This window comes from Microtus pennsylvanicus, chromosome 5, assembly GCF_037038515.1.
Source record: "Microtus pennsylvanicus isolate mMicPen1 chromosome 5, mMicPen1.hap1, whole genome shotgun sequence".
Classification (NCBI taxonomy): domain Eukaryota; kingdom Metazoa; phylum Chordata; class Mammalia; order Rodentia; family Cricetidae; genus Microtus; species Microtus pennsylvanicus.
The window spans coordinates 125,297,381-125,324,686 of NC_134583.1; the positions used below are offsets into that span (position 1 = coordinate 125,297,381).

Here is a 27,306-nt window from a genome sequence, read left to right on the forward strand (position 1 = left end):
ATCACTTCAGCCCTGGAGCTGTTTTTCAACATTTATTTATGCATCTATGTATGCATGCTGTGTTCTGCCTGCGATCAGAGGACAACCTGCAGGAGTCGGTTCCCATGTGCATTCCAGGGATGGAAGTGAGGTCCTCGGTCTTGGTGGCATTCACGCTTACCCATCAAGTCATCTCTCTGCCACCCTGTTAACTTCCAATAACAGTTAATTGACAACGGAATTTGGAAACTTACGAGATGGATTTCAACATTTTATTTGTAATGGCATGGGTTTGAAAACAGGAAGATAATTTCCTAAGAGTCCACTTTCCTATCTGGACATCTTTTCCTTTAGACCGCTACATCCCCTTATCTTGATGAACGGCAATGCTCGATTCAACCACAAAGCAGGTAAGACATACAAACAAATACAGGGTGGTTGAGATGGCACAGCTGGAAAAGCTAAAAGCACTTGCCACACAAGCCTGGCGCTGGAGCCCGGAACCCACTACGGAAGGAGAGAAGTAACGTGTGAAAGCCTCCTGTCTCCATCCGTGGGCCATGGTGCTCACACACACGTGCACACACCAGTTTAAAAGACACAGCTGTAACGGTGGGAACAGGCGCTTCTTAAAGATGCGTCCTGGCTGGTGGTGGCTCAGCAGGGAAAGACTCTGGCAGGCAGGCCCTCCGGCATAGTTCTCTTCCGGGTGCCCACAGTGTGGAAGTGGAGAACCAACTTCCTAAAAGTCCCCTTCACCACACATCACCAGGGCACCCCCACCCCGTAGATACATAAGATGCAATATAAACAAAAGCAGTTGAGGTGAAGTGGCAGTAATGGAAAATACATGCAAACTGGCCAGTTACTGTGCTGGGCGCTTTTCTGGATGCGACGGGACAGTGGCTACCCAGTGAAGAGTTCATCTCTGAGACATTCCAGAAAAGGCAAAGCTGCAGGGAGAGAGAGTCAAGTCTGTGTTTGCCTAGGAGCTGGATGTGGAAGGAATTTCCCACCAAGGGGCACACACAAGCCTTCTGAACTAGAGAACCACTTTAATCTTGCGGGTTGCGGGGGTGGGGTGGGACAGGGTTTCCCTGTGTAGCCCTAGCTGTCTTTAGAAGTAGCTTTGTAGATCAGGCTGGCCTCAAACTCAGAGATCTGCCAGCCTCTGCCTCCCGTCTCTGTCTTCTGAGTGCTGGAATTAAAGGCACAGCACCATGCCTGATGACTACAGAATTCCAGCAGAGCTGTGCGCTAAGGAAAGGTGAGTGTTAGAGATGTAAATGACACTCCGTGAACGACTTTATGAGCGGGATAGAGGAAAGAGTTCATGCCACAGGGAGGAAAATACATATGGGTGTTCATTTAAAACACACACACACACACACAGAATGAAATTCAGCGGATCAATAAAGGAAGATGTTAACTAATAAGACGGGGTGCAAAGACTCCAAGGTGAAGAGGACACCCAGCCTTGGCTGAGGAAGGGTTTTGCTGGGCTTCGGGGGTTGAAGGCCAGTCAGGGGGCGTGGCCTCGGCGCGCTCCTGCTCCTTAGCGGAGTTGAGGGGTTATCCCAGGTCCAGGAGTGTGGAGATCGAGAATCAGTGAGTAGCTTCTGGTCAGTCCCCCTCTGACCTCTGACTTGCCACAGGCCCACAGCGCCTCCGGCCCTGCTCCCACTTCTGGGCAGCCCAGTCGGCTGCCTGTGCCTGGCTGAGGGCCTCAGCTCCCTTCCTCTCCACCCTGTGTGTTGCTATCCCTCCATTTTGCCCTCAGCCCGGTCCCTCTCAGTGTGGTCACCCCGTTTAGCCTCTGTTCTCCCTTTTCAGTGTCCGCTCCCGGAGCCGCTGAGATTCACAAGGACGTTCAGGTGAGAGTCCTAGGGATTGGCTGCGTGGGATCGCTGGTTTGCTGGTTTCCGGGAGTCCTGCCAGCAAGCAGCTTCTGCTCGCAGCACACACTGGGGTTGGGCAGACCAGGGGCGGGGTTGGAGCTGGCCCTGAGCAAAGGCCAGTGGGCTGTAATTAAGAATGTGGCGGAGGCCTCGAGCTCTGTTCTTTTCCTCCTGGCTTCCGTTCCTTGGCTGTTGTGTCAGAACTACTACGGGAATGTGCTGAAGACATTTGCAGACCTCCAGACTAATGCTTGTGTCACGCCAGCCACGCTGGTCCCCAAGTACATCCGGGAAACTCTGAAGAATGTACACGAAGACGTTACTTCGAGGTAGAGTGTATATACTCTTGCCACGAAGCCTCCAGAGTTCAGTTTTCCCATACTCGTCGCTAGGGAATTTAGCCATATCTGTTGGCTATCCTTCTTCCCATATCTACTGTGAAACCCCAAAGCTCAGCACTGAGCTGCTTGCTCCTCTGCTGAAGACCCCTCAGAGATGCTCTCCATCCCTTCCCATTGCAGGAGACATTCAAGCTCCTTGGACCGTGGCAGACAGTCAAGTGTTTAATAGACTAGCTCACACTTGCTAAATAGGTGATCTTTGCCTGGCATAATATTGCCCGCCTGGAGATCAGTTATCAAAGAGGGTACCTTACCCCCTGCCTCTCCAAAACCTCACTGAAGTCTTCCTAGCATCATGGAGCCTTCTTCCCCCCAACCACTGCCACACTTATTCCCAGTGACACTCGCTGTCTGTCAGTCATGGGAAAGGTTCCACACCTGTAGTTTTTACCGCTCAAGTTACAGTGCCTGCACCTGGGGACAGGATACTTTCCTTGTTCAGTAGACAATGCCTTAGATGTATGTATTCAACACATATTTCAGATGCTTTTCTTGAGGCTTGCTACCTTGCGCGGTGCCCAGCAACACTGCTATGGCAGCCATGCTCTGGTTTAGTGGGAGAGACAAAATAGTAATGTAAGTGGGTGATGGAGGGACAGGGGAGGGATTTACCACCTGAGACTTTTCCAGTCTGTTTTTAAAATATGTCTTTTCCCCTTCTCAGGTATTATGGCTGTGGTCTGGTTGTCCCCGAACGCCTGGAAAACTGCCAGATTCTGGATCTGGGTTGTGGAAGTGGCAGAGACTGCTATATGCTTAGCCAGCTAGTTGGTGAGAAGGGACATGTCACTGGAATAGACATGACTAAGGCCCAGGTAAGACAAAGATTTGGAGGAAAGGGAAGAGGTTTTGCCAGATCATTCTTTGAGGCGGGAAACGGCTTCCCTCTGTCCTTCACAGTGTTTAGGACGGCTGGGGTTTTGTTACTGTCGTTTGTGCCTCTTGTGACCTAGAAGTTGAGGTCGTTGACAATCAGTGACTCTCCTGGAGAAGTCAGTCAGAGGTTTAACCTGATAGATGAGCGGTGTGATGACCCAGCGGCATTTCCTCTTCTCTGGTCGTCTCTGTCATTGGATAACTCAAGCAAGACTCACTTAGTTAGGAACTTCTGTCCCAGGCTGTGGCATATCTTCCATGCCTCATGAATCTTGTCTATCCATCCAGAATAACTCAGGGCAGGGAAAGCATATGGCATTAGCAATAGGACAGTTTTCAGGGGGGAAAAAAAAGATTTATTTTTGAATGATGCTGATGACCAAATCTGTAGTTTTCTTTTTCTAGGTGGAAGTAGCTAAAACCTATCTTGAGTACCACATGAAGAAATTTGGTTTCCAGGCACCCAATGTGACTTTTATTCATGGCTGCATTGAGAAGCTGGCAGAGGCTGGGGCCCAGCAGGAGAGCTACGATATTGCTGTGTAGGTCTGCAGCCTTTCTGCTAAGAGCAAAGCCCATTTCCTTTTGAGCTACAAATGCTACCACTCTTTGACGAACTGACTCTTGTTTAAGGAATTAAACTAGGGGCCTAGAGAGATGGCTCAGTGGTTAAAAGCACTAGCTGTTTCTACAGGACCTGGGTTCAATTTCAGCACCCACATGGCAGCTTACAACCGTCTCCAGTTTCAGAGGATATGACCCCCTCACACAGAAATACAGGCAGGCCAAAACACCAATGCACATGTAATAAAAATAAATATTTAAAAAAGTTTAAAAAATAAAAAGGAATCACACTGAACTTAGCAGTCCTTCATAAAGGAATGAGGTCTCTGTAGTCCATTAGCAACAAAACACAGCTGCCTGAGAGAGAATTTAAAGCTGCCATGTGTGTCTAGCCTCTGGCACAGCCATGTGACCAAGGATAGCTATGGATACAGCCCAACACAAAGGCACAAACTTAAATATTATGAGGCTTTTTGTCACTCAGTTGTGCATGTGTTGGTGTAAGAGTAGAAGACAGTGTCACCTTGCAATGCCAGTCTATCTGCCCACCAAACTAAAGTCAGTGACTTCCTGGGACAGCTAGACCCCAGTCTGTGTTCCTGTAACACATACCCACCTCTTATCTGGAGTGTAATGGTGGGTTGTGTTGCCAGAAATTTGTATTGGAGCATTTCCTAATTGTGTGAGCATCAGCGTGTACTCCCCCAGGCTTTGATGATAGAGCCTTCTGCACACTTAGGCTGGGTGATGTAAACAAAAGAGCCAGCCTATTGATACTAGGGCCTGATGAACAGAATATCGGATCAGTTCAGACCTAAGAGGTGATGCTCTCCAGGGCTGCAGTCATTCAAGATGTGCGAGCAGACGGTTTTACAGTGCTTTTTCTTGTAAGCGGAGTAAGTGCACCATAAACTAACGATGTTCATGAAGTGTGGCGCACTGTGCGTCGTTGTTCATGCTATATTTTTCTACAACTGGCAGCCAGTGAAGATGTTGACTCCAACCTTGTTACAGACACTTGGCTAACCAACTACGGTGTAGCTCTGGTTGTCGCTCTACTAGACAATAACAGGCCTTATTGTAATCTTATGAGACTACCATCATGTTTTGAGATAGGGTCTCACTATGTAGTTAGTGGCTGACCAGGAACTTGCCATGTAGACCAGGCTGACCTTGAGTGCACAGAGCTCTTGCTTCCTGACTAAAGGCAGGCACTACCAGATTTAGCCATGACTATATTTTTTTTCATGGCAAATTATGGTGTTTTGTGTTTCTCATTTTCCCGAGTCATTGTTAAATCATGCCCAGGTGACAGGATCGGGCTGGTTTTATTTTTCTTTTGATGCTCGGAATTGCACCCTAAAGAAGCATTTTACCATTGAGCTACACACCTAGCCTCAAATGAAAGTGCCAGGAAAGCTGCCTTTGAGGGACTTTGTCTGTTCTCATGTCTTGAACACCTCGCACGGCAGGCATCTGAGTCCAGGTTTGGTTTCGTTGCCTGGTGAGCATCAGGACAAAAATAAGATGCTTCCCATTCCTTCGTGCACATTTGTTCTCCCTGGCTGCTTCTGATATGTCTCAAACAACTTGCCTGTCTCCCTCGTCTTGGGAAAAAGTTGGGTATGAGGAAGGAAGGAGAGCCAGGAAGAATTGGTAGCTTTGATGGTAAGATGGAAGCCCCTTTGGGTCTGAAAGGATTTGAGTCCTTCAACATCTGTCCTTTTTCCTTATTATGTTTTTAGATCCAACTGTGTTATCAACCTTGTTCCCGACAAAGAGCAAGTGCTCCGGGAGGTGTATGACACGCTGAAGGTGAGGGAGAAGGAGATGGCTGGTCTTTAGACACCAGAGAGGGCTGGCAGGGTCATACACTCTTCCGCAACTAAGAATTCAAACTCTCGATTTATTAAGAAGGAGCCAGGTTGGCCATGGTGGAGAATCAGGGGTTCAAGTCCTTTGCAATGTAGGGAGTTCAAGGCCAACCTCAACTGTATGTGATGCTGATTCAACAAAAAAGTACACAAAAGGGGAGGTGTGAAGTGGTGTTGTCTGAGTACTCTAGCTAGGGCTTATTTTTTCCTCTCAGGAAATGGGTCATTGACTGTCAGAATATTGGCCTTCGATCCTATTGCCCCTGGTTACTATTGACTGTGACTCGCAGGTGACACCTGCAGAGTCACCGGAACCTGTTGAGTCACTCGGAAAAGTCCCCAGGAATTCGCCTTTCCTCAAACAGACCCTGCTTTTCCGTGATAACTATTTCTGATACCTTACCTTTGAAAACTCTAAGATGGATGTTTTCTATGGAGGCCTTTTTAGAAGGGAAACTTCCATTTGCTCCCCAGCCTCCCTGCCTATGAAGGGGTTTGTTTCATACTGCTAGAGAACACTGGGATTTGGAGGGCCATAGGTGAAGTTCAGGGGCAGAAATTTGCAGACACAGGGCTCAACCCCAAGCACTGCAGTAAGAATTGTGGGATGTTTCTACAGCTCAGATAGAAGTATCTCTAAAGGGCTGGGCTGGGGCTCAGTGGTTAAGAGCACTGGCTGCTCTCCCAGAGCACCCAGGTTCAATTCCCAGCACCCACATGGTGATCTCCAACCAGCTGTCATTCCAGTTCTAGGAGCTTGATGCCCTCTTCTGGTCCCCAAGGGTACCAGGGCACAGACATACATGCAGACAAACACATAGGCCTATTTTTGTAATTATTTGTAAAATTACAAAATAAAAATTTAAAGTTATCTATGTAAGAATGATCCCATGCTGTTTCAAGGATACCATCTTGTACACCAGCTCATGATATTCACTGAGATCAAGTAAGAGACGCTAAACATGGGGCTGGAGAAATGGCTCAGAGGTTAAGAGCATTGCCTCCTCTTCCAAAGGTCCTGAGTTCAATTCCCAGCAACCAAATGGTGGCTCACAACCATCTGTAATGGGGTCTGGTGCCCTCTTCTGGCCTGCAGGCATACACACAGACAGAATATTGTATACATAATAAATAAATAAATATTTTTAAAAAAAGAGACGCTAAACATTACTATAGAATGTAGACATCCATGCTTTTGAAATTAGCTAAGTAAATCCTTCAATTCCTGCTAACTCCTTTGACCTATATGTTAAGGATATATAAAAATTTTAATGTGTAATAACATCACTGTAATTTTCTGTCTTTTTTTGGTTTTTGTTTTTGAGACAAGTTTTCTTTGTGAGCCCTAGCTCTTCTGGAATTCATGATATGTATCAGGCTGGCCTTGAACTCAGAAATCCCCCTGCCTCAGCCTTCTGAGTGCTGATATTAAAGGTGTGTGCCATCACTGCCCAGCTTCATCACTATATGTTTTTCTTCCTTCCTCCTTCCCTTTCTTTCTTCTTTTCTCTCTCACTCTTTTTTTTCCAAGACAGGGTTTCTCTGTAGCTCTTGTGGTCCTGGGACTCTTTCTGTAGACCAGACTGGCCTCCAACTCACAGAGCTCCCCCTGCCTCTGCCTCCCAAGTGCTGGGATCAAAGACATGCACCCCGCCACCTGGCTCAGTGACTGTAATTTTCCAGGGTTAGACTGTTAATTCTGTCGATGTGCCTATTAGTTGTCCAGATACCTAGGGCTTGTTCTCTTTGGACTAGCTAAAAATTTAGGCAACCTGAATGTATTTAGGAGAAACACTCATTTTTTCCCTTCCTGTGTTCTTGTTCATTTAAAAACTTTAAAAAATTTACTTATTTTATTTTACATGTATGAATGTTTTGCCTGTATTCACACATGTGAACCGCATGTGTGTCTGGGGAGCACGGAGATCAGAACTGTACTTACAGATGTTGGTGACTGGACTTGGTTCCTCTACATCAGTGGTTCTCAACCTGTGGGATGAGGCATCTTTGGGGGTTGCATATTAGATATTTATATTACAATTCATAATAGTAGCAAAATTACAGTTCTAAAATGTAATGAAATTACTTTATGGTTGGGGTCCCCCACAACATGAGGTGCTGTATTAAAGGGTCGCAACTTTTGGAAGGTTGAGAACCTCTGTTCTAATCTATTTGAATCCTCACATTTTGTTATTTATTTAGAATTTTCCTGATAAGACAGCTCCTTTATGTATAAGACAGCTCCTTTATGTTACTTTGTGTTTTTGAGATGTGGTCTCTCACTGAACGCGGAACTCACCAAGTTGCTGGTTGATCACTTTCAGGGACTTAGATATTGGCCCCTTTAGAGCTGATGTAAACTATACCTGGTTTTTGTGGATGCTGAAGACCAGAACTCAGCAGGCACTCACATGGCAAGCACTTTACCCACAATCCATCTCTCCATCCTAGTACGTTTCCGTGTGTGCAAATAGTATACACAGATGGTATTCACGCTCCCTTCGTCCTCTCATGCTTCTCCACTTCCTGATAACTCCCTCCTCTCTGAGTATTGGAAAGGAACTTCCTGCTGGATAGGACACAGAGTAATTAAACACCTCTGTCCCCGTGTGTTGATTTTAATGAGTGAGGCAGCTGTTACTTGTTCAAAGGTCAACTTGGTCAGTCTCAGGTCAAACACTGGAATTTTGAAGTTGATCTCCTGGACTCATCAATTTTTTTTTGTTGTTATCTGGGATCAATGTAATCTTTAACCTTGCTCAGATGCGCGCTGCTCTTTTTCAGTACGGTGGGGAACTATATTTTAGTGACGTCTATGCTAACCTTGAAGTGCCGGAAGACATCAAGTCACACAAGGTTTTATGGGGTATGTGCTCTTGCTTCTTTCCCATCATTGATTATTGACTAGTGTAGAGTTTCATCCTGCAAGGAAGCTGCGGTGAGACCACAGGATGGGAGAGCAAATGGAGTGTGGCCAGAAGGGTCTATATTCTTTTTCTGCTACCCAGAAACAGTATGAGGGCTGGTGAGACAGCTCAGTGGGTGAAGGAGCTTGTGGCTCAGGGCTGGCCATCTGAGTTTGATTCCTGGAACTCATGTAAAGGTGGAAGGAGAGGACATTCCACAGAGCTGTCCTCTGACATGTACATGTCCACTGTGGCACATATGCCCACGTGACCCCTCCTACCGCTGTAAACAAGCTTTTTTTAAAAAGTGATATAATCTCAAGCAATTTAATTAATCTATTATTGGTCTTCTAAACTATAAATTGAAAATAACAACAGACTACTTTACAAAACTATTTTGAAAAATAAATGAGATAGAGTGTTTATTCTTTTATAGTCACTTGAGAGTCGCTGGAAGTTGAGGAGACAATGCATGCTCATGGTCAGTCGGACTGGAAAATAGCAGTGTTTGCATTTAAACGGGAAGTGGTGGCCATGCCCGTGGTCTTAGTTCTTTGGAGATGAAGCAAGAGGATCGGTGCTCATCAAGGCTGGCACAGGCCACATGAGACATAGTCTCAAAAAAAAAATCTTACTTTTAAAATAGATTATCAGGGCCGGTCTATGAGATGACTCAGTAGGTAAATCACTTTCCTTACATGCCCGATGAGCTGAATTCAATCCTCAGAGCACGGAGAGAATAGACCTCTGTGCTCCATATATGCTCTGTGGTGTTTGTGCCTCACCCAAGAATGTGTATGTATGCACACACACACAGACACACACACACACACACACACACATATATATATATATATATGTATATACACATATACACATATATGTGCACACACGCACACACACACATGCAGAGAAGAGATGGCTCATGGGTACAGCCACTTGCTGCCAAGCCTGACAAATCCCCGAGGCAGAAGGAGGGAAGCAGCTCCTGAGAGCTGTCATCTGGCCCATATGTGCACTGCGGCATGTGCTGTCTCTCATATCATAGCAGACAAACATATAAAATATATATGTACATAAATAAGCCAAGTATTGTTGCACATCTTTAATTCTATCACTTGGGAGGTAGAGGCAGGCAGATCTCTATAAGTTCAAGGCCTGGCCTACATAGAAAGTTTCAGACCAGTGAGAGCTACATAGTGAGAGCCTATCTTCAAAAAAGTAAGACAATAAATAAGAAAAATAATTAAAATGTAGGTTTGTGCACCCAATGTGTAGCTGGTACCTGTGGAAGACATATGAGGGTGTCCAATCTTCTAGAACTGGACTTACAGACAATTGTGAACTGCTATGTGGGTGCTGGAACTCAAACCTGGGTCCTCTAGAAGAGCAGCCAGTGCTCTTGGTCTCAGATCCATCTCCCCAGGTCTAGTCAAAACATGTATAAACAGTCTTATACAACTGTGTTGCTCTGCTTGGCATGTTTGTTTGCTGGTAACCATTAGTTTGTCTCCAACTTATTGATGTGACACATAAAACGTGTATGAATATCCTTGCGCTTAAAATAATCTGTAAAAATGCTTTGTGAACATTAGTGGTGGTTATTGTTCTGGTAATAGACTATGGGATTCAACTAGAGCTAGGAGGCGGGTTTTCAGAGCATGACTGAGCACACACACAGGATTGTGATTGTGTCTTAGTAGAACCGACACATCATCACTGTCCTGAAAACGATTCTCAGAGACCTCTAGCTAACAAATTCTGGATTTAATCACTACTCTCTAGGCCTCGTGGATACTTCCAGGCCCTGTGTTTTTGTTTTAAATTTATAATAATAATACTTTTCTTTTAGTTTTTGATTTTTTAAGAGAGACAAGGTTTCTCTGTGTAGTCTTGGCTGTCTTGGAATTTACTTTGTAGATCAGACAGGTCTCGAACTCACAGAGATTTTCCTGGCTCTGACTCCTGAGAGCTGGAATTACAGGCGTTTGCTACCCCATTTGCTTTTACACAGTGCTGGGGAATCAAATCTAGGACTTTGAACCTGCTAGGTAAGCGACTAAGCCACATCCTTAGCTCTTGTGGTTTTGTCTTTTTGAGAAAGGGTCTCATGCTCACCCGGGATGCCCTTGGACTCCTCATTGTCTTGCCTCTAACTTCCACCTGCTGGGATTACAGGTGGGCACCTCCATGGGCAGTTAGGTCCCACATCTATACTATGTCCTAGCTAATGGTGCAGGCTATAAATTTCCATAATGCTGCTGTATTCATTGCTCTGTAATTTTTCTTTTAAGGCGAATGCCTGGGAGGCGCTTTGTACTGGAAGGATCTTGCCATCATTGCCCAAAAAATTGGATTCTGCCCTCCACGTTTGGTCACTGCCAACCTCATCACAATTCAAAACAAGGAGCTAGAAAGTGTTCTTGGTAAGAAACAATGGCAGAGATTCTGATGCGGTGGGAACGGTTTCAGTTCAGTGGTTAGTTAATTTAATGAGTGATTCTTTTTTAAAAAAATGAGCATTAGTGTTTTGCCTGCATGCATGTCTGTGTGAGGGTGTCAGGTCCCCTGGAACTGGAGTTGCAGACAGTTGTGAGCTGCCATGTGGGTGCTGGGAATTGAACCCAGGCCCTCTGTCAGAGCAGTCTGAGCTCTAACTGCTCTCTAGCCCCCTTTAGTGAGTGATTCCTACCAAGGGGAACTGTATCACCTGGAAGCGTCCATCGTGTCTCCTGAATGATCTCAGCCCCTCCCTCAGAGTGATATTTAATGAAGTGTTTGGAAAGACTGAGGCACCCAGGAGACAGCTGATGGTGTACCGTGAGGAAATCCCTTGTGCGGCATCCTCCTGTGTTGAATGGGGCTGGGGTGCAGGAGGTGAGCCCTGTGTGTCTGCTTTCAGGGGACTGTCGCTTTGTGTCTGCCACGTTTCGACTCTTCAAACTCCCTAAGACAGGACAAGCTAAAAGATGCCAAGCTGTTTACAAAGGAGGGATCACAGGGCATGAAAAAGAACTAATCTTCGATGCAAATTTCACATTCAAGGTAAACAACAACAACTGCTCAAGGGGTAGCAGTGTGGCTCAGTGGTAGCGCACTCACCAGCTGGCGCAAGGCCCCGTGTTCCATCTTCAGCAAGTGGGCTGGGCAAGGCTGGTATCCATTGTGTCTGCAGCATTCTTTCTGCTTTTGCCCTTGTACCCACCCCCTGCCCCCCACCCCCGCCCCCCACTACAGTACCTTTCTTGGATCTTGAGTTTAACCCTAAATTGCTTTTCACTATTCTGATGTTGATTGGTTTGTGTGTAATTTTGTTTTTTTTCCTCAATTGAAGTTTTCATTTTACTTCCAGTAGGATAGTAAACTTTTTTTAACTTCTTTTTTTTTCCTTTTTTTTATTGATTTTTATTGAGCTCTACATTTTTCTCTGCCCCTTTCCTGCCTCTCCCCTCCCCCAAGGTCCCCATGCTCCCAATTTACTCAGGAGATCTTGTCTTTTTCTACTTCCCATGTAGATTAGATCTATGTAAGTCTCTCTTAGTGTCTGAATTGTTGTCTAAGTTCTCTGGAATTGTGGTTTGTAGGCTGGCTTTCTTTGCTTTATGCTTAAAACCCACCTATGAGTGAGTACATATGATAATTGTCTTTCTGTGTCTGGGTTACCTCACTCAAAATAATGTTTTCCTGCAAAATTCAAGATGTCGTTATTTTTTTCTGCTGTGTAGTACTCCATTGTGTAAATGTACCACATTTTCCTTATCCATTCTTTGGTCGAGGGGCATTTAGGTTGTTTCCAGGTTCTGGCTATGACAAACAGTTTAGTTTAGATTTGGTATGGAAGGACTGTCAGGGGAAAAGAAAGACTCCCAACAAATGATCACACCAAACCACTGCTGGAAGTCAAACGCCTTCCGGATCTACAAACAAACAGAAAGGCCAGAAACCTAAAAACTTTCAGAACCAGCAGACAAAACTAGATAGTCAACGGATAGGATCCCTACAGCAAGGGCAGAAGAAACAAATGGCTGCTATCCAAAGCAAGGGAGAGCCTAGCCTAGGACCCATCAGTAGCCCCGGGGGAGGCAATACAGGATATTTAGACACATGGTCCTCATTGTGCAGTTTCTGTTTTGTTAAGCACATTCCCAGGCTGAGAACGCAGCTCGGTTGGCAGGGCGCTTGCCTGGTATGCGTGAAGCTGGCATTTAATCCACACTGCATGGAAGCAGCTGCAGTAGCACATCCTGTCTGTCATCCCGGCACGAGGAAGGCAGAGGCAGGAGGATTAGAAGTTCATGTGTTAATTCCACCAATCGAGAATAAGACCGCGGCCACAGTTTAAAGCTAAATTTGAAGCAAGCTTTAATTAAGTACTGGCCAGGTAGGTGGGCTCTGGTCAGGTCCATACTCAGGTTCCTGGAAAATGGCCGAGAATCAAGTATGGCCTGGGCTTTAAGGAAAGCCCGTAGTTGGTTGCATTTCCCTGCAGGTCCAATCAGGATGTAGTGGCGTTTCAATTGTATTTTAATAAAAATTAAATTTTCCTGAGGATCAGAAGAGTAAAACAGCCACACTGGCCAGCCTTCCAGAACAGGCAGCAATGACACACCTTTCATCCCAGTAGCCTCACTAGTTTGCCATAGAAACCAGGCAGTAGTGGTGCAAGCCCTTAATCCCAGAACTGGAGAGGAGTATAAAACAGGAGGAGACAGCTCTCAAATACAGTATCATTAGAAGATTCCCAGAGGCAGGATCACTATTTTGGACTGAGGTGGAGATGAGCCAGTGGCTGGCTGCTTTGCTTTTCGGATCTTCAGGTCGAACCCCAATTTCTCTCTCTGAGTATTTTTTTTTAATTGTGCTTCATCCGGGGTAAGCATATATCCTGACATACCTCCAGCCCACACGTGATCAAGCACATCCGGTACAGACGGGGCAAACAAGCTCGTTTAGGGGAGTGAAAACATGGGACTTATTGTAGCCTCCAGCATTTCAGGAACTGTCTGTCCTGGGGCAAGGGGCTGGCAGGTCAGAGGCATTTTTGTTTCGTGGATTTCTACGGCACAGTGATTAAAACTTAAAATGTAATGTTGGCTCTCACACAAGGTCATTTTTGGGTACATAGCAATTTTGCAGCCAGCCTAAATGGCATTAGACACAGTTCAAAAGAAAGGAAGAAAGGAAAGAAGGAAGGAAGGGAGGAAGGGAGGGAGGGAGGGAGGGAAGGAAGGAGAAAGGGAGGGAGGGAGGGAGGGAGGGAGGGAGGGAGGGAGGGAGGGAGGGAGGAAGGAAGGAAGGAAAAAATCTTTCTGAAAATGCTCTATTGGGAATGGTGGAACCCATTTGCAATCTGAGCATCTGTGAGGAGGCTTATAAGAATTGCAGGTTCAAGGCCAGCTTGGGATATAAGTGAGTTCCAGATCAGCTTGGGATATACCATTGGATTTTGTCTTTAAATTTTAGAAGGGAGTCAAAGAGATGGTTCAGTGCTTGCTGTACAACCACGAGGACTGGAGTTCAGATCCCAGCTCCACATGCCAAGCCAGGTGTCCTGATACATAGATCATACCAGCACCAAGGCCCAGTCAGGAGAGCTGCTGGGGCTTGCTCACTGCCAGCCGGCTGAGAACACCACGTTCTGGGGAGATTGCCCAAAGGAATAGACAAATAGTAATAGGAGACTCACCTAATGCTTTCTTCTGGCCTCTGCCCGTGCATAGGCAACATGCCCTCAAACACGTGTGCACACACTCATACAGAAATGCTTTTTTAAAAATGTAAAAAATAAGAAAAGAAAAAGAAAATATTTACTGAGTACCATGCATTGCTTTAGGGCAGCGGCTCTCAGCCTTCCCAGCGCTGCGACCCTTTAATCCACTGCCTCATGCGGGGGAGGGGGGGGGAGCCATCGAATTGCTTCGTTGCTACTTCAGAACTGTAATTTTGCTACTGTTAGGAATCGTAATGTAAATATCTGTATTTCTGTTGGTCTTAGGCGACCCCCATGAAAGGATCATTTGACCGCAAAGGGTCATGACCCACATGTTGAGAAGCATCTTGGGACTCAGAGAAACACACTTCAGAAACAAGCGCTCCAGCGGAGCTCCCATTTAGCTGGTCAGGCAAAGTTGAGGGCGAGCCGGTTTCTCCAGCTAGCTCTGAAAACGCATTAAACACCGGGGCAGGGGTGCCCTTTATAGCACTGTCACCTAAGAAACATTGGTCAGCTGACCGTCTGCAAATACTCAGGACATCAACAGAGGGGTCTGACGATGACGAGAGAAGAGCGCCTTAGAAGGCCGGTGTGGTCCCTTCCTTGAAATGTCACACAGTCATAAGCTGGCCTGGCAATATGGCTCAGCAGGGAAGGGGGCTTGCCTGGGACAGCCTGGCAACCTGAGTTTGGTTCCTGGAACCAAAAGGACCGCAGTGACATCTTTTGCTGTTCATTTTGTGCTGCCCTGTAGGAAGGCGAGGCTGTCGAAGTGGATGGAGACACAGCAGCTGTCTTGAAGAACTCGCGTTTCGCTCAGGATTTTCTCTTCACACCTGTTGTAGCCGAGCTGCCGGCTGCCCGGAGCTGTTCTGGATTAGAAACAAAGGTTTGTTTCACTTTCAGTCCCATACTTCAAACAGGTCCCTTAAAACGCGACAAACTGCAGGCTCTGCTAAAACAACAGTTTTCTTTGCGGCGGGCTACCTCAGCTAAGATAGCTAAATGATTTGATTTGATTTGACAAATTCTTTTTTATTTTTTATTTTTTTTTATTTTTTGGATTTTTCGAGACAGGGTTTCTCTGTAGCTTTTGGTTCCTGTCCTGGAACTAGCTCTTGTAGACCAGGCTGGCCTCGAACTCACAGAGATCCGCCTGTCTCTGCCTCCCGAGTGCTGGGATTAAAGGCGGGCGCCACCACCGCCCAGCTGACAAATTCTTTTTATTTAAAGATTTATTTTTATTTTATGTGTTTGGGTGTTTTGCCTGCATGTTATGTCTTTGTACTGTGAATCCCTTGGAACTGAAATTACCGACGGTTGGTAGCTGCCGTGTGGTTGCTGGAAATCAAAGCTGGGTCCTCTAGAAGACCTTAACCACGGAGCCATCTCTCCAGCCCCTAAATCCTTTCCCCCCAATTCTTCACAAGTCTATAGTAATCTTTGTGTCTGCAATCCCCTGTAATTGTGTTTGAATATATCCTTTCTTGGGAAGCCATCGCTTTGATCAAGTTCTCAGAGGAGTCCAGACACCAAAAAGGTTAAGAGTTACACAAAAACACGCTACATTCTGGACTCAGTACCACATACCCATATAGAATTCTGGTGACTAAGAATGAAGGGGAGCATTACTTAAATCCAGGAGTTCAAGACCAACATGAGCAACAAAGGAAGACCTTGTCTCAAAAACAAGCAAAACAAATCCAAACCCCAGGTGAACATTATAAATGGCCTATATTTCCTTCTGGTAATCACCAATTCTAAGATAAAATTAAGTAATTCTTACCAATTTAACCACTTAAAAACTTAGCACAGATTTAAAAAAATTATTATTATTTTTATTTTGTTTCTATGGGTATTTTGTCTACATGTATGCCTGCACACCACGTTTGTGCGTAGTGCCTACAGAGGCCAGAAGAGAGTGTCCAGATCCCCTGGGACTGGAGCCGTAGACAGTAGTGAGCTGCCATGTGGGTGCTGGGACTTGATCTGTGTCCTCTAGAAGAGCAGCCAAGGCTGAGTCAGCTCTCCAGGACTAAAAACGTTTTTGTTTTTGTTTCAATATTTTTAATTAATTTCTTTATCTGTTATTAGTGCATGTGCACGTGCATCACTGCATGTGCCAAGGCCAGAGGATGGCTTGTATGAGTAGCTGCTCTCTTTCCGTCGTACGGGGTTTAGGGATTAACTCAGGTCGTTAGCTTTGACAGCAAGCTGCTTTCTGCTGAGCATTTTGTCAGCTCCCCCATCTTATGCCTTTAGAAATGTATGACTCAGTGGCTTTTAGTTCACAGACATCTTTACTTCCAAAACTCTCTCCAAAACAAAAACAAAACAAAGTTGGGGCAGCAGTGGTGGTGCACATCTTTAATCCCAGCACTCGGGAGGCGGAAGCAGGCAGATCTCTGTGAGTTCGAGGCCAGCCTGGTCTATAGAGCTAGTTCCAGAACAGTCAGGACTGTTATACAGAGAAACACTGCCTTGAAAAACAAAAACCAAAAAACCAAAATGTTGACCACCCCATGCCCAGTGAGCAGCTGTCTCCTCGCACCGGTTCTCAGCAGTGGCTGGTGGGCTTCCACTCCGTGCTTCTGCCTCCTTTGGACATTTGATACGGGCAAACTCATACACATAGGCCTTTTGGAGCTGACTTTTTCACCTATGTTTCCAAAGCTAGTTCTTCAATTGGGGTGGGCATCACTCCTTCCCTCGTCTTGGCATAGGGACACATTGTTTAGCGTCCTCTTGATGTGCTGTCCCCTTCTTGGAGACTGTCAATAGCGCTATTAGCTATTGACAAATTTGAAAAACAGCAAATTTGTTTGAGTTTCTGCTTTCAGAGATTTTGCATTTATACCTAAGAATGGAATTGTTTTGTCTACATTCCTAACTTTTGGTGGCTTTTGATGTTTGTTTGTTTGTGGTTTTTGAGACAGGGTCTCACCATGTAGCCCTGACCAGCCTGGAACTCAGGGTGTAGACCAGTTCATCTTGAGCTCACAGAGATCCACTTGTCCCTGCCTCTGGGGCACTGAGATGAAAAGGAGTGTGCTACCATGATCGGGCATATTCCTAGCTTGTCAACAGCCAGCGAGCTGTTTTTCAGAGCTGCTGGACGGACCGCTTTGCATCCCTAGCCCTGTCTCCGGAGCAGTCCTGTTGCCGGTGACCGCACCCTGCAAGAGCAGGAACAGAACTGAATCTCCAGGTTGTGCTTATGCAGAAGGCAGGTGATCTGGGACGGCCGTGGCCGGATACCTTAAAAACTGCTTTCCCTTATCTGCAGCCAGCAGCTTTAGCAGCGCAGGGAGAGCAAAGGCCATCATTCCCCAGCATTCTTGTTCCTCTTGTCAGGTGGCCAGCCAGCCTTGTCCCTGAGCTCTATGATGTCAGTGCCTCTGTCCTTATCATCTCTTACCCTCTTCCCTTGTTCTCTGAACATCTGGGCCAACTCTAGTCAGTTTCTTCCTTTATTGTCCTTGTCTCCTCCAGGGCCATCTGGCCTAGGGAGGTAACTCGGAACAAAGAGGTCAACTAGCGAGAGCGTGGCCACGCCGACTCCTTTCTGTCGTCCGAGGTACAAATGTGCCTTTAGAATGTCGACTATAAGGGTGTCCTCACCCGTCTCTCCAGTCCCTGTAAGTCTGCTCTGAGGAACAGTAGATTCTTGCTGCTGTGCAGCCAGTGGTTAGCATGGCTTCTCCTCCGTATGGGAGTCTTCCAGAATAAAGCAGTGCACACCCTCTGAAACAGCAGGAGCTGTGCTAAGAAAGATTTTTAATAAAGGAAAGCTAGGAAGGCCTCCCAGATACTGGAAGGTTTAGGAGCCAAAGGCAAGAAAAGACAGATGGGAAGTGAAAAAAATCGGCCTTCCCTTCCATGATTTTATGGACCATTTTAACCTGTATTAAGGTCTATTTTATTCATTTGGCTTTTTAAATCTTATTTATTCATTTTTGGTTTTTGAGACAGGATTTCTCTGTGTAACACAGTCCTGGCTGTCCTGAAATTCACCTTGTAGACCAGGCTGGTCTCAAACTCACTAGACCCGCCTGCCTCTGCCTCCCGAGCGCTGGGACTAAAGGCATGCGCCACCACCGCCTGGCCTATTCAGTTCTTTTCTAATGTTAGATTTTCTAAAATTTTAGTTTATGCACATGGATGTTTTGCCTTATGGATGTATGTGCTCCACATATGTGCCTGGTGCCCGCAGAGGTCAGAAGAGGGCACCTGGCCCCAGGAACTAGAGTTAAGATGGTTGTGGGGCACCCTGTGGGAGCTGGGAACCGAGCCTGGGCGAGCAGATTGTATGGCTTTGATCTGAGTTTCTCCCTAGTTTAATACTGTTGAACCTTTCTCCATACTCCGTGGCCGATTGCTTATCTTCTTTGAAGAAATGGCTCATCACGTCATGGCCCACTTTTAAATTGGGTTGGTTGTCGTTTGCTATTGAGTTTTATTATTATTATTTTTTTACATACCAATCCCAGTTCCTCCTCCCTCCTCTCTTTCTGCTTTCCCCACCTACTCCTCACTCTTCTCCTCAAATTGGGTAAGGCCTCTCCTAGGAAGTCAATTAAGTCTGTCCCATCACCTTGTTGAGGCAAGACCAAGCCCTCTCTCCTACCCCCGCCCCCCGGCCTAGGCTGAGTAAGTAAGGTCTCTCTCCATAGAGAATGGGCTTCACAACGTCAGTTCATACATCAGGGTTAGATCCTGGTCCCACTGTCAGTGGCTCCACATTCTGCCCAAGCCGCACCACTGTCACCTGCATTCAGGGGGCCTAGTTCGGGCCTGTGCAGGTTCCCCAGCTGTCAGTCCAGAGTCACTGAGCTCCCACTAGCTTACTCCTCCCTCTCTTCGGTTTAAGAGTTTTAAAAAATATATGTTTCTATTCTGTCTGTTTTGTTTTGTGGTGCTGGGGTTAAACCCAGGGCCTTACACACTGCAGGCAATCTCTGACCACTCACCTATACCCCAGACTTGTACATCTTTGTTCTCAATACCAGGCCTTCTCAGATATAGATTTTGTTACTGTCTTGATAGTATTCCTGGCTGCACAAAAGGTCTTAATTTAAGTTTGAGCACATTTAAGGACCTATTGTTTAATCTGTTATGAAGATTCTCTTACTCTTTTATGCTTTGCTTTCACATTGTAGGATTTAGTTTAGTATAAATATTGCGATACGGTGATGGTATATGTGGCCTGTTGCTTGCATGGGCCCTTTTCCATGTGACGTTCATGTGTTTGATCTTATGATGACTCCGTCAGGGTTGCAAACAAGGATACAAAGTGCCTTTAGGAGGCCCTTGGGCACAGTGGGTCAGAGTTCACTATGGCCAGGTCACCACATCCACTTGTGCCAGGCTTCAGGGAACATGTGGTAGAGGTTCTATGCAGGACCGAGTGTAAGTTCTCAGGCCAGGTCTTAAGCAAATTCAACAGGCTGAGCATGAAGCATTTTCTGAAGACTGGCTCATCGCCAATGCGGTGGGGTCGCTCGTGATTTCCTAGACAGGTGACAGGGCATTCATTTAGACAGGCTCCCACGTTCACCAGTAAGTCCTGCATTCTAGCCAAAAGTAAAAAGATTTATTAGCTATTTTATGTGTATGAGCGCTTTGCCTGCGTGTATGCGTGTATGTCTGTGCACCATGTCTATGTCTGGTGCTTGTGGAGGTTAGACTCCCTTGGAACTGGAGTTACAGATGGCTGTGACCCACCATGTAGGTGTTGGGAACTGAGTCTACCTAAAGCGAAAATTTAAGGTAGAAGTGTGACCCTTCTTTTTGTTTTCTTTTGAGACAGTTTTCTGTTGCCCAGATTGGCATGAACTCCTTTTCATCCTGTCTCTGCCTCCCAAATTCAGGATTGCAGAAATGGAGCATCATGCTAGGTTCAACGTGACTATTTGTGGTTGGGGAAGGAGTGAGTCCCAGGGGTAAGAGGAAAAAAGCCAAGCCCAGAACTGGTCCGTGTCTGTGTGTATACATATGGACTGGTCTGTGTTTGTGTGTGCACACATGGACTGGTCTGTGTTTGTGTATGCACATGTGAGCTGGTCTGTGTCCGTGTGTGCACTTGTGGGCTGGTCAATAACTCCCTCCCTGTGGGTATGCAGACTGACCACATCTCTTCTACAACTCCTTACCTTCTCTCCCTTCTCATTCTAGCCCTATTGCCTAGTAACTTAAAGCATCCAATAAAAATGTATGTAGCCATATATGGGAGACAAGCCAAAGACGTATAAAAGCTCAAGCTTGAAACTTTTGGGAACTGTAGTATTTACATAATAATTTCCTAGAAACCTGTGGGCATAATGAACAATTTTCTGGTAGAAGCTTTGGGGTCTTGCTTCTTGACTACAGAGCCTGTAACACTTCATTTCAGATATGAGCTAGTCCAGTTGATTTAAGTTGCTTTCAGGAGCTTTCCTTTCTCCACTGTAGGCAGAGCTTTCCATCTAGACCTCCAGTCAGCTCTGTCCTGCCAGCCACTGCCCAGATAACTGAACAGAGAGTTTTTCTAAGTTTATATGCTCGGCCAATAGCTTAGGCTTGTTTTTCACTAGCTCTTATAACTTAAATCAACCCATTTCTATTACTCTAAGGCTTGTTTACCTCATGTACACACTTCCCGTCCTGCTTGCTCTGCATCCCACGGCATCTCCTCTGACTCCAGTCTTTATCTTCCCAGCATTCTCTTAGTCTGGTTTTCCCCCTCCTAACCTTATCCTGTCCTGCTATCGGCCAATCAGCTCTTTATTAACCATATTAACCAACAAGAGTAACACATATTTACAGTGTGCACCCACCAAGCCTGCTGCCTCAGGGTTCTGTGGCAGACGAAAGGGCATCAACACTAACGGCACGTCCTGGGAAGTGGATGTGCTGGGTATTGTCGTCAGCCTGGCACAGGTTCTCAGGGCGTTGACAGTGAAGCCAGTCCGAGCCTGTTTCTCTTTCCACTGTGCCACCCATGATGTGTGTTCTTTGCACACCGCCCAGTCATTCTCTAGGTTTTGTGTGGTTTGTTGGAGGAGCTGTGGGCAAGCAGTGCTGTCCTGGCCTGCCCTGATTCTTTTGTTGTCTCACTGATCTCAGCACGCCAGCCTGATGACTCGTTCTGCTCCCTACTTCTGTGCATTTCGGGGCAGAAGGAGCATGCTGGGTCACCTCGGAGTCCCATCCTGTCAGTGCGCACATCAGGGTGATGGGTTGTTTTTCTGTTTTGTTTTGTTTGAGGACTAATTAACTGTCAACTCCATGCACCTCAGGTCACTGTCTGTGACTCCTGCTGCGAGACATCCCCAGCCACATTCCTAGCCCCGGGGTTGGTGGATCCATCTTCTTTTGTCATTAATACTGGGTCACAGAACTTCCTTGCCTTCCTAGGAAATGCGGTTCCTTTTGTGTAGGTTTAAGATCCTTCCCGAAAGCCTTGCGAGACTCCAGTCTCCACAGGGGAGCCGGCCCAAAGCAGATCATGTCACCTTTGCTCTCTGCTGTCTTAACCTGCCTCCATTTCTTCTCTGTCACTTCGATTTGCCCTCTTTCCTGTCAGACCTGGTGACAAATCTCACCCTGTCCCGACCATCTTCCGTCTGTCCCAGGTTGGCAGTAGCCTGACTTGTATCTGAAACATCCTGTCCAATGAGGATGGGGGAGAAAGGACCAAGCCATTCTCCAGGAGTGTTTCTGACAGCTTGTTTTCCATTCTGCTCATGGAAATGCCTTCTGGGTCCTGAAATACTGGGTGTGAGTGCTTTCTCGCTTCTCGGTTCAGGCAGTGCCCTGGGCTTCCCTGATGATGTTTCTCGCAGAGCGCTTGTGTTCTGGCGGGTGTTCCCCAATCCGGCTCTGTCTGATCCATGCCCACAGCAATCCAGGCTGGAGTCCAGTGACCTCGTCAGTTGTGGCGGGCACTATACAGGCGCTGCCTAGGGGCCGCAGGAGTTGACGCTGTTACTCATTTTCTCAGCTCCTTTCCCACCAGAGAAATGCCCCGACCTCCATGTTCCAGGCGCTCACTTTTCAGACTCAGTGTGACGCTGCCTGCAGGATCTGTGGGTTCCACAGAAGCACAGTATCACGTGGGTGGTTTCTTGAGTGGACAGCCTTCCCACACTGGCACACACTGTGCCTTCCTGTTGGCCTCTTGACCCCTATAAGGTCAAGTGAAAAGACAAAGCTCATAGACAAAGAGTCGCCGATCTCCATCCGCAGCCTGTTCCTCCCTCAAGCCTTTCTTCCCAGGTATTCTAGCCTCCCGCACCCCACTCTCACTGCAGGGTGACAGCTCGGACCCATTTCTCATCTCACTCTTTGCCTCCATCCCACCCAGCAGCAGGCTAAGACCTCAGACTCGGCACCATGTCTTCCCACTTTGGGAGGGAGGTTAGCGGCTTAGAGAGAGGTAGGCACACACTCAAGCTGTGGTTCTTCCAGCTTTGTTTGCCGCCAGCTGGGCATCAGCGAGGAACAGCTGTGTGACCCAGAGACATGGCCTTGCTCTCTTGGAGGAGGAGATACTTATCATTTTTATGAAGGAATTTGATGATAAGCCCTGGGGTACTGAGCGCAGGCAATTGTCCTCCATCAGCTGCCATGGGGGCGTGAATGATGCCAGTTTGTGGGTGATGCTGATTTGCTACAGATTGGCTTGAGACCTCCCCCTCCTCTTCCTCCTCTTCCCTCTTCCTGTCTTCTCTCTCTCTCTCTCTCTCTCTCTCTCTCTCTCTCTCTCTCTCTCTCTCTTGATTGCTGGGAATTGAACTCATGATGTTATACATACGAGGTGAGCATACTCCCATTGAACTACAACACCCCCCCTTTTCTTTCTTTTCTTTAATCCTGACAAGTAAAGTACAGTTTTGCCATTACAAGAGTTACGCTATTGCCGGGTGTGATGGCACGTGCCTGGAGTGAGAGGTGGAGGCAGGAGGATCAGGAGTTCAAGGCCATTCTCTGCTGCATATTCAAGGCCAACCTGGATAATAGGAGACCTTGTATCACCTCAAATAAATCAGTCAGTGAGTTACGTTGCTAAAACACGGCGGCATCTGAAACAAGGCAATCAGGGTTTGTGCAGGAATGTCGCTGTTGTCACTGGCTAGCACTGATAACAGGAGCCACAGGTGCTAAGTTTGATGGGACAGTCATGTGTCCAAGGTGCTATGTAGTCCTTCCAGTGGCCTTTGTGATGCTCGTCCTCCAGATGAAGAAGCTGAGGTGCAGGGAGATGAATTTCCTCATCCAAGATCACACAGCTGGAAGTTATGGCTCTCTTCTGCTTTTAGAGCGGGCACTTTAACCAGCACACTGCAGCCCTGCATCCTTTTTGCAGACCTGCAGGGGCTCGTGCTGCAAAGGATGCTTGTTTAGATGTCCCCGACTCCTGTTTCCTTCTAGTCTTTCAGGACAAGAAATGTACATCTGGAAATGATGCTGCTGTTTTCCTATTAGTAGCTAGGACACTGGAAGGGAAGAAGGGTATGGAAAATCATTTGTATGTATCTTTGTGTGGTGTATGCATGTGTGTATGTATATGCACACAGAGGTGGACATGCCTGTTTTTTGGAGACAGGTTCATGCACTGGCCCCGAAGCCCACTGTTTTCTCTAGACTGCATGACCAGTGAGTTCCAGGGATCCTCCTGTCCCCACCCTCCTCAGTGCTGGAGTTACAGGCATGTAACCATGTCTGGCCTTTTATGTAGACAGTGATATCTGAATTCAGGGCCCCGTGCTTCTGCAGTGAGCACTTCCCAGTGCTGTCTCCTAGCCTCTGGGAACCAGTTTTGTGAGTCCAGAGAGGAGCAGCCAATCCTGCTTACCATGAGCCATCCGTGCCCCAAAGAGAAAGGCGTGCCATGGAGACGAGGGTTCCCAGAGAGAAAGGTGTGGTGTGGAGGCGAGAGCTCCCAGAGAGAAAGGTGTGGCGTGGAGGCGAGGGTTCCCAGAGAGAAAGGTGTGGCGTGGAGGCAAGGGCTCCCAGAGAGAAAGGGCTTTGGTTTTGGCAGAAGCAGCTTCAGTGAACACAGACTTGAGTCTGCTGAATACAAAGTCCCAATCCAGGGTGACCTTTTGACCTGTGGAAATGGGCTGGACAGACAGAAGGTTCACTAAGTAGGGGCATTTGTTTCTCTTGCAGAGATCCAAGTTTGATTTCTAGCACCCACATGGCAGCTCATAACCTTTTGTACCTCCAGTTCTGTGGGATTTGACTTCTGGCCCCCACAGACATAATCTTTTGTACCTCCAGTTCTGGGATTTGACTTCTGGTCCCCACAAGCACTGCACACCTGTGGCACACAGACATTCATTCAAGGAAAACACCCATACTTGTAAAATAAAAAGAAATAAACTCTTAAAAGAAAAGTGGAGACTGAGGGCAAGCGACGGCTTTCAGACCACCATTCAGACGAGGCTGTCTGTCTCTTGAGTATAACGGTCTTCTACGCTCCTGTTGGAATGACTGTCAGCAATAGTAGAGTGTGAACTTAACAGCTTATCTCCCTTAAAGTGACTTGTTCATGCCCCAGGTTCCTTGTCTTTGGTCCCAATTGGCCCCTGGTTCACTGGGCTACTATAAGAAGCAGCTCATTTGGAGGTAAAAGGAAAAAAAAAAGACAACTGTTTCTCCTTAGAGAATTGTGTTCTGTGCTTTGGGTCAGCGTGGCTGCTGATGGCATCCCTAACCTGCACATCAGTGGCTGTCCAGCATCTCCAACCTAACACTCTTGTCTTATGTCCATATTTCCAGAGACTGAGGCCTAGGAAGGGAAGTATTAGCATTTCAGAATTTTAGTTCCAGAGGTAAAAAGGCTCATGAGAATCTCACAGACCAGAATCAGCTGGGTAAAACAAACTCTCTGGCCTGGCAGAAACTACTTTTAAACAGAGCCTGGTGGCTTCAGCACTTAGGAGGTTAAGGCAGGAGGATCACCATGAGTTCCAGGTAAGCCTGGGCTACAGTGTAAGACGAGAGAGCCCTTTGGGGCTGGAGATCTAGTTCAGTTGGTAGAATGATTGTCTGCACGCACAGGGTCCTGGGTTCAATCTCCAGCACAACGTAAGCTGAGGGTGGTGGCATATGTATGTAATTTCACACTCCCTTAGTGTCATAGTGAGTTGGAGGCCAGCCTGGGCTATGTGGAGGTCTGTCTCAAAAACAGAAGCAAACAGAAATGAATCCTCCCACTACCATTTTACAGTCTTTCGAGTAAAATTTACCCTGGTAGGAGTAAATCTGAACGGGCCATCTTTTTTTTTCTTTGTTTGTAGTCCAGGCTGGCCTCCAACTCCCTACCTTAAAGTCCTGATCCTCCTGCCTCCACCTTCACATTGCTGGGGGTGGGCGTAGAATTATGTGGCACCAGGCTTATCTTTAAAGGTCTTCTTAATTCTGGAGTGCCAGTGTTCCTCCGAGGTCTGGATGGTACTGTAGCATTTTATCACCCTCCTTGGGAAATCAGTCCAAATCAGACAGAAACATCAGTTTGGGTACATCAAAACCCTTTTGTCTTTTCATTCTGGTTTGCCTTTTGACAGGATATAATCACAGATCCATTCAAGCTTGCAGAGGAATCTGACAAGGCGAAGCCCAGACATGCACCTAATGGCGCTGGAGGCTGCTGCGGCAAAAAGAAAAGCTGCTAGATCGATGGCCAGCGTGGAGCTCAGTGCACGCGAGAACAGGCGCCTAAAAAAACGGCTCACCCGGGCTTTTAAACCTCCTCTTCCCCAGTCCCCCAGTGCAGAGATGACGGGAAGGTGACAAAGGCACCTCAATCTAGATTACAGCAAAGAATAAGAATGAGTTTTAGAAGGTGTTAATCTAAGGGTCACAGCTAATCACCAGCCTTTCTATTTCGCTATTCCAGAGTTCCGGTGCCACCTAGTGGTCAGAAGTAGGACTTGGAAGCGCAAGGTTTAATTTACTCAAAGGGCCCCAGGCATCGACTTTGGAGGAGGGTGGTGGGAGAGTATTTTCCTTCTGGCCTACCACCGGACACCGCTGGACTTTTGTGTTCATTCAGGAAGTAGAGCTCCTACTAAATTTACACTATGTCAAAATATTGTCAAGTCAAATTTGTTAGGAGTCCTCTTCAGGTTCCTGTCTTCAAACCTTTGTTTTCCTGCTGTAATTCAATAAAGAATAAAACGAATGAATAATAAATCTGGCCTCAGCTCACCCTGATGATTGACACCACACACACTGTCCTGGTCTGTCTTAACTGGTGTTTTTGTTTTTTTGTTTTTCAAAAGGAAGGCTAAGAGATATGAACAGGATTCCTCCCCTTCATAGGGCGATCTGATTAAACTTTCACCAAATGCTGAGTTTGCTTTCAGATCCCTTTAAAGAAGTTATGAGCATTAAAGGAAGGATCAATGACAATAAGTTGAAGGGCCAGAGAAATCTCAGTTCTTATCATCAGGAGATGATAATTGAGATTTTAAACAGCCCTGGGGCTGGAGATGTAATCCAGTTGGTAGAATACTTGCTGGGTATTCACAGAGCTCTCGGTTTGTTCTCCGGTCCCAGGTGTGGGATAGCACACACCTGAAGTCCCAGCACTCAGGAGATAGGGGCCTGAGGATCAGAAGCTCAAGGTCCTCCCTCTTCAGGTACAGAGAGAGTTTGAGGCCAACCTGGGATACTCAGTGTCAAAAACAAATAACAGCCTTCAACAATAGAGGGCTTTGATAAGAAAATCTTGGTTGTTCTGAGCTCCAGGCAAAAGGAGTTTGGGCAACAGGGAAAGAGATGGGGTTAGCATGACCAAGGAGATTTCAATTAGGAATTTGAGAATGTTTAGGCCCATAAAACACTGGGGCGAATTCTAAGGGCAGATTCATCTTTTAAAAGAGATCTCGATGGGCAGTGGTGGCGCACACCTTTAATCCCAACACTTGGGAGCAGAGGTAGGTGGATCTCTGTGAGTCCAGAGAAAGACTGGGAAGGTCTCAGAATTCTGAGTGGGTTCAGCTGTCATCCCTGACTTTGGCAGACAGTTTTTTCCCAGCCCTGTTTGCCTCGGTAACCTAGATTGGCTATAGAATTCCTCATATGCCCTGTTTTAACCTACTGCAG

At 46.7% G+C, this 27,306-nt stretch overlaps 1 protein-coding gene across 4 annotated transcripts; it reads left to right on the forward strand.

The window, feature by feature from the left end:
* As3mt (arsenite methyltransferase) lies at nucleotides 1-26,395 on the forward strand. 4 transcript variants are annotated; one of them, XM_075974305.1, is made up of 11 exons: nucleotides 183-389; nucleotides 1,813-1,853; nucleotides 2,079-2,206; nucleotides 2,943-3,093; nucleotides 3,560-3,696; nucleotides 5,464-5,533; nucleotides 8,377-8,458; nucleotides 10,793-10,924; nucleotides 11,401-11,543; nucleotides 14,966-15,100; nucleotides 25,764-26,395. In XM_075974305.1, exons 1-11 carry the CDS (start codon nucleotides 356-358, stop codon nucleotides 25,869-25,871), a joined length of 1,161 nt encoding a protein of 386 aa, XP_075830420.1. In that variant the 5' UTR covers nucleotides 183-355; the 3' UTR covers nucleotides 25,872-26,395. The 4 variants fall into 4 exon arrangements, with proteins under 4 accessions (XP_075830423.1, XP_075830424.1, XP_075830420.1 ...); XM_075974307.1 differs by lacking the exon at nucleotides 183-389 and adding an exon at nucleotides 1,511-1,587; XM_075974308.1 differs by lacking the exons at nucleotides 14,966-15,100; nucleotides 25,764-26,395 and adding an exon at nucleotides 12,637-13,002 and having other exon boundaries at nucleotides 1-389.
* The last annotated feature ends 911 nt before the right edge of the window (nucleotides 26,396-27,306 follow it).

Bases quoted from the DNA above. Each gene is read 5' to 3' on its own strand.
- As3mt (XM_075974305.1), top strand. From the start codon at position 356: ATGAACGGCAATGCTCGATTCAACCACAAAGCAG. The intron at 390-1,812 runs GTAAGACATACA...CTCCCTTTTCAG, and splicing joins TCGATTCAACCACAAAGCAG to TGTCCGCTCCCGGAGCCGCT. The intron at 10,925-11,400 runs GTAAGAAACAAT...GTCTGCTTTCAG, and splicing joins GGAGCTAGAAAGTGTTCTTG to GGGACTGTCGCTTTGTGTCT.